Source organism: Apis cerana, linkage group LG9 (assembly GCF_029169275.1).
Source record: "Apis cerana isolate GH-2021 linkage group LG9, AcerK_1.0, whole genome shotgun sequence".
NCBI classification, from domain to species: domain Eukaryota; kingdom Metazoa; phylum Arthropoda; class Insecta; order Hymenoptera; family Apidae; genus Apis; species Apis cerana.
Window position 1 is genome coordinate 3,250,836 of NC_083860.1, and position 12,726 is coordinate 3,263,561.

A 12,726-nucleotide genomic window follows, 5' to 3' on the forward strand; every position below is an offset into this window, starting at 1 on the left:
GAAATACTGGTTTGGGTGGAATGTATATGTGATTGCATGTATAGTAATGATAATAATAATATTATTACTATTATTATAGTAATAATATCATTGCTATTATTAATATAATTAATATAATATAATAGTGATATTATTATGAATACTGTTGAGATTAAAAAAGGTTGTGGTCAATAAAATGCGTTAACTCATTTTGCATTTTTATTTTGCTTTTAAATTTTAAATATCAATTTTTTATATTTTCATGACAATGAATATATAAGATATTGATATATGTATGAAGTATGTGTTGTTTTATATAGTATTGTATAGTTTTTGTTATTTGTAGTTATTTATAATTATAGTAGTTATTTGTTATATAGAATTGTATACAATTAGGTTATGATATAATTTATTTTTCGAGTGTGGTTTATTGCATAACTTTTTCTTGTAACTTCTTTTTTTATTTATTTTGCAAACGTTCAATGATTGACTGTTTTGTGAAGCTAATATTAAAAAGTATTTATGAGGAATATGTGTTTGTGTTTTTAGTTGTTATATAAGAATTAGTAATATTTAAATCAAAATATATTGAAACGTTTATTAAAATTTTTTCTAGTATTCTTTTTATGTTTATAGTATTTTCTTTATATATTCGTTATATTATCGTACCTTATTACTGTATTCTACAGCAAAGGAGGATTTTTTCATATTATATATATATTTTTTATTTATTTTTTTTGATGATAGAATGGTATAGTTACTTTCAATAATACTTTCAATAGTTAATTTCAATAAATCACAGATGGCGTAACAAAGATTGTTTTTTCGTCGATATTTCAGAACGTGAGACGTGGAATTAATATGTGGTCTCTATATACATATGATTTACTACAAAAGATAAATAGTCTCTTAGAATGTCGTTTCTTTTCATAGTTAGTTTTGTTATGTTAAGATGTCACTAGTAGTATAGATACATTTGCGCCATCTAGTAAAGTTTAAAACTAATGATTAAACATATGAGTTTATCTCCGGTGTTGACCGTTTTTGGATATACGGTTAGAGTGCACGAAAAATCGTTGATTTCGATTAATTTTTATAGTAAATAATTTAAAATGTCAGAAGTTTCGATGACAGAAACACCACATTTACAAAAAATAGATTTAACAACTTTAAATCTTCAACAACTTACAATGTTAAAACAGCAATTAGACCAAGAACTCGGTGTTTTCCAAGATTCATTGCAAACGTTAAAAATTGCTCAAAGTAAGTTTCAAGAATCAGGTTCATGTCTTGAAAAAATTAGTCCATCCTTGGAAGGTAAGTTTAATTAATTTTGTATTATATAAATTCTAATGTAAAAATCATATACATTCTAATGTTTAATTTTTTAATATTTTCTTAGAGGTTAGAAAATGTGAGTCTTTAACCTATATTATATTAATAATATTGTTGAATTTCTTTTAAGGAAACGAAATTCTTGTGCCATTGACTGGCTCGATGTACGTAGTTGGAAAACTAGTAGAAACTGATAATGTTCTAATTGATATTGGAACTGGTTATTATGCTCAAAAAAAAGTTATAGATGCAAAGGATTACTTTGATAGAAGAGTAGCTTATGTTACCGAACAAATGGAAAAAATTCAACAATTGGGCCTTGAAAAAAGTAAAGTTAGAGATGCAACTGTGGATGTGATAGAAATGAAACTTCAAAATCAAGTGCCGAAAGAAGATTAAGAATGAAAACACTAATGTTTCTAAATTAAATGCTCTTATGTAATTTGCTCTTTATTTGTACAAATTTGTATTGGTATTGTCATTAAATTACATTGTTCTGTACATTTTTTGTTAGGATAATAATTATTTTGAGAATTTTAAAGGAAGATTAAATTTAATAATAATAAGATGCTTTAAATTTTATTTTATGATATTATCCATTTTTTTATATATACATATATTATTTATTAAATATAACAAATTTTATGCATATACACATTTTTACCAGTAATATATAATTCTATATTTAAAGTACAAACTAATATTGCTTAATAATAATATAATTAAAAATATTTAATAAGGAAAAAATGGAATAGAAATAATTTTAAAGAAGACAAAAACAAAAATAACGAAGGTGAATTATTTATTTGTTTTTCACTTAAGTAAAACTTTATTCACAAACAATAACAGCTTTTACCTATAAACATGAGATGATATATTCTGGCAGCTATATTTTACGGAAGATTCTTTAAATGTATCAAAATCATTGTTAGAGGATAGAAAACATGGTATAATAGTATTGAAATAAATTTTCGAACACTTTGGCGCGACACTTTGTCAATCTAATACATAATATTATGACATGTTATTTAGATTATAAATTTGTCTCGTTGCAATGAGACAGCGCAGGTCGCAATTTCACGTAGATAATTAGCTAATTTTTTTATCCTATTTACACGAATAACATACGGTCGATATTTATATTAACCAAAAAATTTGTCATTCTTTCCTCGTCTCACTTAAGTTTTAAAATTTTACAAACAATTTGCCCTCTCCATTTCAATACAGTCATATGCATATTGGGTGAATAACAGGTTCATTGTTGTTATCTGAAGTGGCGTAGTAACAGAGCAGTTGAGGCAATAAACCATTTTCCAAATGAAGTTTGTGTGAATTGCGTTGATGCATGTCCTGAAATTAAAAAAACAATATATATAAATTTATATATCATGTAACGATATAATAAGGATAATTATAAAGATTTAATTTTGATATAGTATATTCAATATCGTAATTAATAACGCGAACAAATTTTTTTTTGTAATTAATAGTGTTTAAATCGAATAATATTTTATAATATTTTTATTTTTATTTGTATCTACTTGTTTATGAATTTATATTTATTTATTAACAGTTTCAGAGAAATAGAATTATACGATTATTTTGACAAAATATATGATTTATCAAAAATTTGAAATAAATTACATCATAATCTTTTAATTTTTTAAAATCTTATTTTGATATTTTTTCACGCGGAATTTTTTAAAAGAAAAATAGCTTTTTTACCAAAAAAAAAATCATAAAAAAATATTATTCGATATTATTCAATTTCTTTTTTTAGAATTTTTTAGTATTATTTAAAATAAAATTTAACTATGATACTTTTATTTTTACTTTTGCTTACGTTTTCTGAATTCTATCATTATTTTCCTTATGTTAAAATAAAATAGTGTAAAAGTTATCTACAATATTTAATACTGTATACATTTTTCTTTAATAAAACATTTCTTAAAAGTTAATTTCATGATTAATGGAAGATTTAGTTAATTTATTTAATAGATAGAATAGAAAAGGAATCGAATATATTTGTTTAATAATATCGTTTAGTAGTTTAGTTAAATATCGTGATATTTTAACATTTATATTTTAAATAATTAATTTTTTTAATATAGTATAAATATAATATTTTTTTTTCAATATAGTATTTTTTTTACAATATTGTATTTGTTTTGCAAATCATCGAATAAAAATTAATTTCTATTTAAACGGAAAGCAATCATTATTAAATTTAAAAAAAAATAAAACTTATTTATTATAAAATATTATGATAAATAATTAAATTGTTGTTTATCAATAACTATTACTGTTGATGGAAATTTCTTGTTATCGGTAACCAATATTAATAATGGAAATTTTTTTCGACTACCGATAACTATTATCGATGGGGGGAATTTTATTTTGGTTGCCGATATTCATTATCGATAGCGAAAAATCTTTTGATTATCGTCATTTTTATGCAAAATCAAATTTTTATACGAATTTTTAAAAAGTAGGGCTTGAATATAATAGATATTTGTTTCAATTTCAAATATTACAAATGTTAATTAAACAATATAATTTAATAATAATTAGTTATTTTGCGTTTTTTATTATGCTATGCATTTGTGTACTGTACATTTTTGTACTTTAAAATTTTACATAAATGCATGAATACCCAAACTTTACTGATGATTAATATTTATTAATAATATAAAAATAATTATGAAGTTTATAATATATTTTATCGAGAAGAAAAGGAAAAAGTTATCAAACAAAGAATAGAATAAAAGATATATTATAATTTAACATTTATGAAGAAAGAATTTTTTTTAATTGAATACGAATATAGTATTTAAAATTTATCCATCGCTCTTTATATAAGATATAATTTGTATCTTCCAGAATGCATGCATTGCTGAAGTTGAAATTTCATACTTTCTGTTTACCTTTCTCTAAATAAATATGTTAAGTTTCATTTTAATCAGTGTCATTCGAAATTGCAATCAAGCAAAGATATTTTTATATCATGAATTATAAAATTTGTTATAACAATTATAGACATTGATTTCATCATAGAAATAATGCTATTAATTAACACATTGAATATAGGTGATGTGAACGTATATTTTATAAGAATTTTTTGGTCTATGACGTCGGATTATCGCGTCATGTTTTCCCAAATGTAAAAGATGTAAAAGGTTTTCTGCATATCCGGCTTTCCTTCTGCACACGTGTTCAATACAAGTGTTATCATCAATATGCACAACTGTTTTGAATTCCGTTGTATTTTTCGCTTTACAACTGTTTCTTTATTTCTGAAAAATCAATATCCGCCACTGGATATTTCCTTTGATTTTTGTCACATTGAACGTATTAATTCCTCCTTGTCTTTTACTAGCTGTTACAATTTACAATGGTCGTTATTGGCAAAAATAAAAAGAACATATTTTTGTGTATATCTCGAATGTCTGAACAGCACAATGCCTGTTATCAAAAGAGAGTATTGTGCATATTACGAATGGTCAGCTGTAAAGAGATTTAGAAGATGTACCAATATAAGAAGATTCTCGGGTTCCTAATACTGATGCCAGACGTGGCCGTTCCTCGATCAAAATAACATCGGCTTGTTTTTTGTACAAATGAAAGACGTTAGCATTGCAAACAATATGTAATCTTCCGTTGTTAAAGCTATCTTGTATAGTCTCGAAGTCCAATCCTGCGATAGTCATCAATTGCTGATTGTCACCAAACTTGTCCGTAATATTCATCATGAAGCTGGAATTTACCTGAAATATAAAATTCTATTTATAAAATGTGAAATGCAAATAATAAAAAGGAAATATGTATCTTTTTATCGTATTTCACTTCACATTAATGATAAAATCAAATACAAAATTAATTGAGCATTATATATAATACGTTTTAAATGTATGTGTAATTATTCGTAAAATAATTATATGTACATTTAAGTAATTCAATGCATAATACATAATACAATATTAATTCTATCTCATAATTATATTTAACTTTAATAGAAATAATTTAATTTATAAAAATTTAATAATGTTTAGATCCATTTTACATTGAAATAATATTAAATGCAGGTGTAGAATAATTATATCAAAATAATAATTATCGAAAAGACTTAATGTGTGTTTTTTAGATTATTATAAATGTACATAAAATATTTTTCTTATTATCGTATTTTTTTTTATAATAAAATAAAATTTGTAAAATGAAAGATATATAAATATTATGTAGGAAATGTTTTAAATCAGAAAAACATTATTAAAACATGCATATATTATTGCTGGAATGCGAAAGGAAAGAAAAATAAACAGAATTTAATACTATACATAAGTATGTAACAGTACTTCTTGCTTTTCGATTATACCATGACTATGAACAGTTTGTGATATATTCTTTTACAAGTATGATATTTCAATTTTTTCAATAATTTCAAATTGTTCTTTGTATCGAATAAAAATTAGAAAATGATTGAACTAAAAATAATTTCTTCAGTGACTTTCCATACTTATAACGGTATTATTGTATTCGAGAATCGATATGAATCACATTCCATACATTTTCTCGATATTTTTTTTTTTTTTATTATAATTATATCAATGCTTACATACATTTAATTAACCTCGATCGTGTAATAAAAAGTAGGAAATTACACGTGATGATTTTGATTTTTATGCATTTTTTAATTATTTTATTATTTGTGTGTATAGAATGAATATTTATTATAGAAAATAACAATATAAATGCTTTATATTATGAGAGAATAGTGAATTTTTAAGTTTTTAGTTCCATTTAGTTATTCTCTTGATAGAATTATCCGAAATTTGCAGAATTAGCATTGAATATACATTTTATGTAATTTTTAAATAGAACAATAATATTATATTATTTGGTAGAAACAATAATAATCTTTTTCATTTCTCTTTATTATTCAATCGTAATATAATTATTAGAATAAATTTTAGGTATTTAGATTAAAAAAGTTTATGAAAAACATAAGTCTAAATTTATAAATAACATCAATTTTTGATGAACAAATTTTATATGTTATTAACAGTATATACATTTCGAACATTTGTTTGAATTTAATTACAAACAATTAACAATAATTTGTTCACATTTGCGTCCTTTTGTTATTTATAAAACTATATAAGAATTTTTTCGCATTTTTCATCTTGACAATTTTTATTTAGTAATTACAGTTTTATGCGGAAATTTTAAATTAAAATTTGAAACTTATCTCTCATTTTTCAATTATCACTGACGTATCGTAAATTTATGAGAACGGCAAATATCAGACCGGGATTACATGATTGGAGGCCGCTATTTCAAATTAAAGACATATGTGATTTACATTGATACAGGTATAAGTATATCTGTACGCGGGAAGAATATTTGAGATGCGTATAAAATTCAGTTACCTAACAATTATTTATCATTTTTCTTACACGTTCATTTGTATTTATAATATTCCAAAACTTAAAGTTGAAGAATTTACTATGTCATCAAATCATTTGTGAAAAATATAAAAAACATTTGAAAGATTTTCAAGAATCTTAGATTTTATTATTTTAATTATTCATTTCTTCCTTTTACGAATAATTATTTAATTTAAATTTATTAATTTTTTATCTAGTAATTGCTACAACTAGTAGTTTTATTTAATATTATTTGGATTAATAAAATTCGAATAAGATAATAAAATATAGCACAAATTCACAGCAAAAATAACTTATTGATTCAAGTAACAATGGCAGCTTATCAACTCTTAAAAGTTTTTATATTAATAAACCCACCTGTACTCCATTCACAGTCCATGTCACATTCGCCGGAGGATTTCCCGAAGGAACGGTGCAATTTGCACGCACCGTGTCTCCTACCGCGTAGCGTATCTTTTCTGCTCTAATTTGAGGATCCCCTTTTGGTAAATCTGAAATTCATTGAATTATTTAACAACAGAAAAATTTTATTTCGTAATTATCTTCGATGATAATATATCCTCGAACAAAATGTCAAACTGTCACGATCAAGTTACATTCACCTAATTTCCAGCATTCAAGTAAATGCAAAGAATATTATATCGACGGTACGTTTACTTATTTACCCATGTTTATAACACTGCACCGATTATTATCAACAGAACATATGCATATTTGTTGGGATACATCTTTCGATACGTCGTTCGATCCGATTTACTTTTTCCCTTTCTCCTCCCCATCGTACGTTTCAAGAACGGATAGGAAGTCTATTGTTGAACGATACTTTTTCGCCGAAGCTGCGCTACATCGAGGTATTCCGAATACGTAACACGTCATTGTACATCTCGAGGGATCATTATGCCGTCCACAGAAGGCAGTCAATTTCCTGGCACCGGTAGCGAACTGTCAAAGAATTGTCTCACTTCGGCTTGAATGACTTCCGCCTGAGTATCTCCAAGTCCCTCGTCTCTCTCCTCTCGCACACTCTCAAGGACACGATCGGCCGAAGATTACCATTTTGAACTTGTTTGGTAATGTTGTGGATGCGAGACGATCATCCTGTCTCGTGAGAATGGAGAAAAGGAAGAAAAGTGGAAGAGAGAGGGAGAGAGGGAGCAAGGTTTGAGGGATACAAGGCGAGATTCGAAGGCTCGATCCAGTATCGAGCTTTTACGAGCGATCCGTGATCGGAAAGGAGAGGCAATCACCTCGTCTCTTCAAAGAAGAATCGCTACCGTGGTTGTGGCGTCGTTAAGTCGACGTTCAACGAGGATGCGAGACGGTGGGAACGAGGCACGATATTCTATCCTTTTCTCGTATCTTTCTCTCTCCCCCTTCCTCCCTCTTTTCTACGTCTCGTTTCGTCACTCCTCGAATCGTGCGCGGTTTCAATTAGCCGCAGTAGCTCATCGTGCGGAATGATCAGTGTGGAAAAATAATCGGCAAGAGTCGAAGATGACATCGGCGTCGATTCGATGAAAGAAAAAGGGGGAAAAAAGAAAAGGAAGGAAAAAATAATGGGTCACGATCCGGTTCTCTGGACTTGTCCCAGGTATTTGAATGTGCTTCGTGCGTTCCCGTTCAGTGTTTTCTTTTTCTTTTTTCATTGAAAGTTAATAGTGCGTATTAAAGGATCAATTCGCGCGAGGTAGGAAAGTAGGTGAAATGATACTGAAAAGAAGCGAGCGAGGTTATGTTTATTAGAACTGTTAATTAACAGTAACTCGGTTAAGAAGAGAGCCGTGAAAGATGGATGATTAAATGAAAAGAAGCGTATTCGGTGATTTAATGAGACCGATTCGTCGTTCTCGATTTTACTACTTGGACGGTTTTTGTGTTTAAAGTTGTTTTTAATCTCAACGGTTTCATTTTTACAGGAAAAAATTGAAGATAAATAAGTAAAGGGAACAAATGGGTATTTGATAATTGTATTGTGATCATCGTACTATTTATTTTATCGTGATAAAGAGGAATAAGGTTAGGCCGATTTATTTAACTAATGTTGATATGGATTAGGCAAGGATATAAAAATATCAAATGAGCTAGGAAACGCTTAATGGCCTAACCCTTAAGAAGCGATGATTTATATATATAATTCGTATTCCAAGGAGAACTTCATTTTACATATTTTTTAGGAATATTAAACGAGCACTAATGTTGCACTGTTTTACTATTTCTTAATGTTCCTTACGAACAAATTATCCCCCTTGGCTGCATTATTTATATCACGCGTAAGCAGATACCGTGGATATCGGAGGCTGTTAATGCCTTTTCACAGCCTTAGTGTGAATATATTTTTATTTGCTAAATGACTTCATAATTGCGAGTTTGCTTACTAATGAAGAAATAACTCATTATTATATTTTTCATACTTGCTCGAAGAAAAAGCAGAAATTTATCTTAAAACTTTAAATCTATTTATTATTGTAAGTATACGGTATAAAATAATTAGTTTTTTATTTTTTTATTTTTAACTCGAATAGTATTCGAGCAACGAGATAAATAAATTTTAGATAAACGATCGCGTAATTATTACTATAAAATTATTATAAAATTCGATTTAGTCGTTTATTAAACTTTAATGATTTAACAGGATAATAATGACAGTATTAACAGGATAATAAATCTTAAATAATTGATTACTTAATTATAAAATTATTAGAAACCGTATAATTTTTATTATTTCTAACATAAATGAAATATTATGATACTTACTAGCAACATATAAGTAAGCGGCGACCGTTATAGTAGTAAACGATGGAGAATCGCCAGAAACTTCGCAGCGATATTTTCCAGTGTGGCTTGGTTGCAAATCCCTTAAAACTACGCGATGAGCATCACTTTGATTTAACTGTAACGTAATTAAAAATAACATTAACGAAAATTAATTAACTACAAAAACTAGAGAGTATCTATCAATACTAATGGATAATTAAAGAAAGAAAGAAAAGGAAGTGTCACCAACGTTATAAACAAATCACAACGAAATAAAAAATTCCAAAAGAAAAATAAACGTATTTCACAAAATTCTATAACGTCTCTCTCTCTCTCTCTCTCTCTCTCTCTCTCTCTCTCTCTCTCAGAGAGAGACGAGTTATTTTTACATTCGTTACAAATGTCAATATCGGATGCACGTCCGATAAAATGTTCTCGCAAACATGTTCTCACCGCCGTGCAATAACAAATTTAAAAGATTTCCAATTTATTGAATCTGTTTCAATTAAATATAAATCCCGAAACATCGTGTCCATCTACCTACAACGCGAGATAATTGTTTCACGCCGGGCATAACTTATTGGCGCAATTTAAATAAAATTCGACGGGGCGCGATGGCCACGATGATAAAACACGAATATTTTCACCTGCGCGTCGCCGTGAATTGATATCGTGTAATTAAATTAAAATTGAAAAATACGAAGCGATACGAAGCGATCGGTTGCGGCGGCGCGACTCGTCGTCGATAGCAGCGGCCCGATCGGGTCAATTCAAGCGTCGATGATCATAGGAAGGACGGGGGGAGGGGGAGAGGTGGAGGGTGCGTGCCATTTATTGCAAATCGATCGCACTTACTCGCTCCCTTTGACATCCTCGCACATTCGCCCGTTCATGACAAACAATACCTCACAACAACGATTAATTACATGTTGCCAGTGGCAGCGTATAAATCACACAATCAATTTTCATCGAGTGGTGTGTTGCGCTCGCGGTGTGAACATTCTCATGATCCAATCGTCGAACGATTATCCTCGCTTAACCCCTCGTTTCTTTTCTCTCGAAGGAAATGTCAACGGAGAAGAGATATGGAGGGGACATGGAATTTGTTAATTCGTTGATATTCGCTTTTTTTTATATTTTGATTGTGCTTGATGGAGTTTTTTCAACGGTTTCGAATATCGACTTTGGATAAAAATTTTTATGTCGTAGGTTTTTCTTTTGTGGTGTATTGTGATTTGTAATTGAGTCAACTTTTTTTGAATGAAACGAAATGCGACTTTGTGCTTATTAATATCCGGTCGTATTTTGTTTGAAATTAATATTATATTGATAATTAAAAAGTTCAAAAATTTCCATTCTCAATTTTCGCCTTTTTATTTCGTTAATTTATTTTTATTTTCCGTTTAATTTATTTGAATGATAATTATTAGTTTTGTTTCTTATCAATCTAAATTTTCTTTAAAGAATATTCATCATACACTTGTGCACAATTGCCATAGGTGGTTGGAGAGGCACTATATCTAATTAGATCATGAGGTTGGATAGTGAATTAAAATTGAACGAGGGCAATTTTTATGAAATCCTTTTATTTTCTCAGTTTCATAATTCTAGTTTAATATAATTATCGTATATAATTCCATAATTACAATGGCCTTCTTGAAATTGCATTAAAGATGCAATTATAATACTAAATTTAATTTTAATATTTTAGTATTGTTATAATGGTAAATATAAAATTCAAAAAAAAAAAGATAAAAAGTGGCCGGTATATGATTGAATGAAAATTCAATATCAGTTACACCAACAAAATTAAAAAATAAAAATTCCAAGTATAAGAAGAGAGAAATATTTTAAAATCGCATGAAAAATAATAGGAATATTCCGATTGATCTAATTGTATTTTTAAGAATCTTCAAAGTCAAAGTTGTTAATTATGCATAGATGCAACATTGTTTGTTAGAGCCGCGTTTATATTAACTGTACAAGCAAATTGATCGGCCTCAAGTTGATCAAAATCAACTGCGCAAGCTAAATTTTAGTCAGATAAAACAAACTTAAACTTGCATGTTATTCAATGTAAATCCAGCTTAGGCAGCAATTAAACAAAAACGCTTTATTCTTAGTCTTCATCGAAAAAAAATATTTCGAAATCGTGCTCGAATAGAAGAAACTACGAAAGCTACAAAAACTATTTCTATTTTATTCTTATTTTTATCAGATTTCACAATTCATTTTTCACAGTATCAAGTTTCTGTATTCGGATGAAATTTAATACACTTGAATCGAATTAATGCAATATTTATTGCAATACGTTCAATTTTATTTCTTATAACAATATGTACTCGAAATTAGCTAAATTTCAAGTCACTACAACAACGTGACCTAAAACGATCCGCAATGCAATCCAAAAGTAATCTAACATCCTATTTCCATTTTTTCCTTTTTTTTTTTTTACAAATGGAAAGAATGGAAAGAAATAATAATCTCCATCGAAGCAAGCAAGAGCGGCTAGTTTCGCTCGGAGGTTAACTACTCGTAAGAAATCTCTCGAAGATTTTTCATCCCGTACGCACGAATCGACCGTGTAATTTCACACCGTAAGTGGAAAACACAACACCGCCAACTATTGTTCATGCGTTCGAGGAATTACTTCGGATTGGTAGAAAAACGGATTGAACGGAATTGCGGATGAAACGTTTCGCTCGAAAATAAGTGGGATTCGATCGGCGATGGGCGATCGACGTGCAGTCACGCATCGATGCATGGTTGTACATACTATTTCACACCATCGCGCATCTCTCATCGATTCGACAATTCTGCTGCCGGCCACGCTACGCATAAATTCATCCCGGCTCACTGATAATTTTAATAATGTTACCGTTTGTGAAATACGAATCCAACCCAATCCCATGCTATTCCCCTCGTTCGTTGTTTATTTCGCGCGTTCGTCGGGGCCGCACATCATCCCTTAGGCCTCGTGATGTGATACAATGTATGTTCACGTGATGCGCACGAACAAGTATGGAAAAATATCAACGTAATGAGACTTTGAAATGAGAGAATAATTTTTCCGGCCGAGAAAATGATTTTAGTTACTTGAGCAACAGAATAAACGACAGAACTCAGTTATACCTTCATTTACGTTTCCTCTTTGCTTTCACTTAATAAGATGTGCGTACGTAATGTACTCGTACTCGTAGCTTGATGGTAATTT

General features: G+C 28.6%; 2 protein-coding genes across 4 annotated transcripts in view; one reads left to right on the plus strand and one right to left on the minus strand.

The window, feature by feature from the left end:
* Nucleotides 1-971: 971 nt before the first annotated feature.
* LOC107999024 (prefoldin subunit 5) lies at nt 972-1,880 on the plus strand. The gene is made up of 2 exons (XM_017058654.3): nt 972-1,296; nt 1,445-1,880. The coding sequence occupies exons 1-2, from the start codon at nt 1,092-1,094 to the stop codon at nt 1,711-1,713; spliced, it is 474 nt and encodes a 157-aa protein (XP_016914143.1). The 5' UTR covers nt 972-1,091; the 3' UTR covers nt 1,714-1,880.
* The window catches only part of LOC107999022 (uncharacterized), a 57,789-nt gene continuing 46,940 nt past the window's right edge, over nt 1,878-12,726 (minus strand). For all 3 annotated transcript variants that reach the window (XM_062079980.1, XM_062079979.1, XM_062079978.1), the window contains 4 exons: nt 9,513-9,648; nt 7,116-7,249; nt 4,844-5,078; nt 1,878-2,664 (listed from right to left, as the gene is read on the minus strand). In XM_062079980.1, coding sequence (XP_061935964.1) covers nt 2,579-2,664; nt 4,844-5,078; nt 7,116-7,249; nt 9,513-9,648 — 591 coding nt within the window. In that variant the 3' untranslated portion in view covers nt 1,878-2,578. The remainder of the gene's footprint in view (nt 2,665-4,843; nt 5,079-7,115; nt 7,250-9,512; nt 9,649-12,726) is intronic.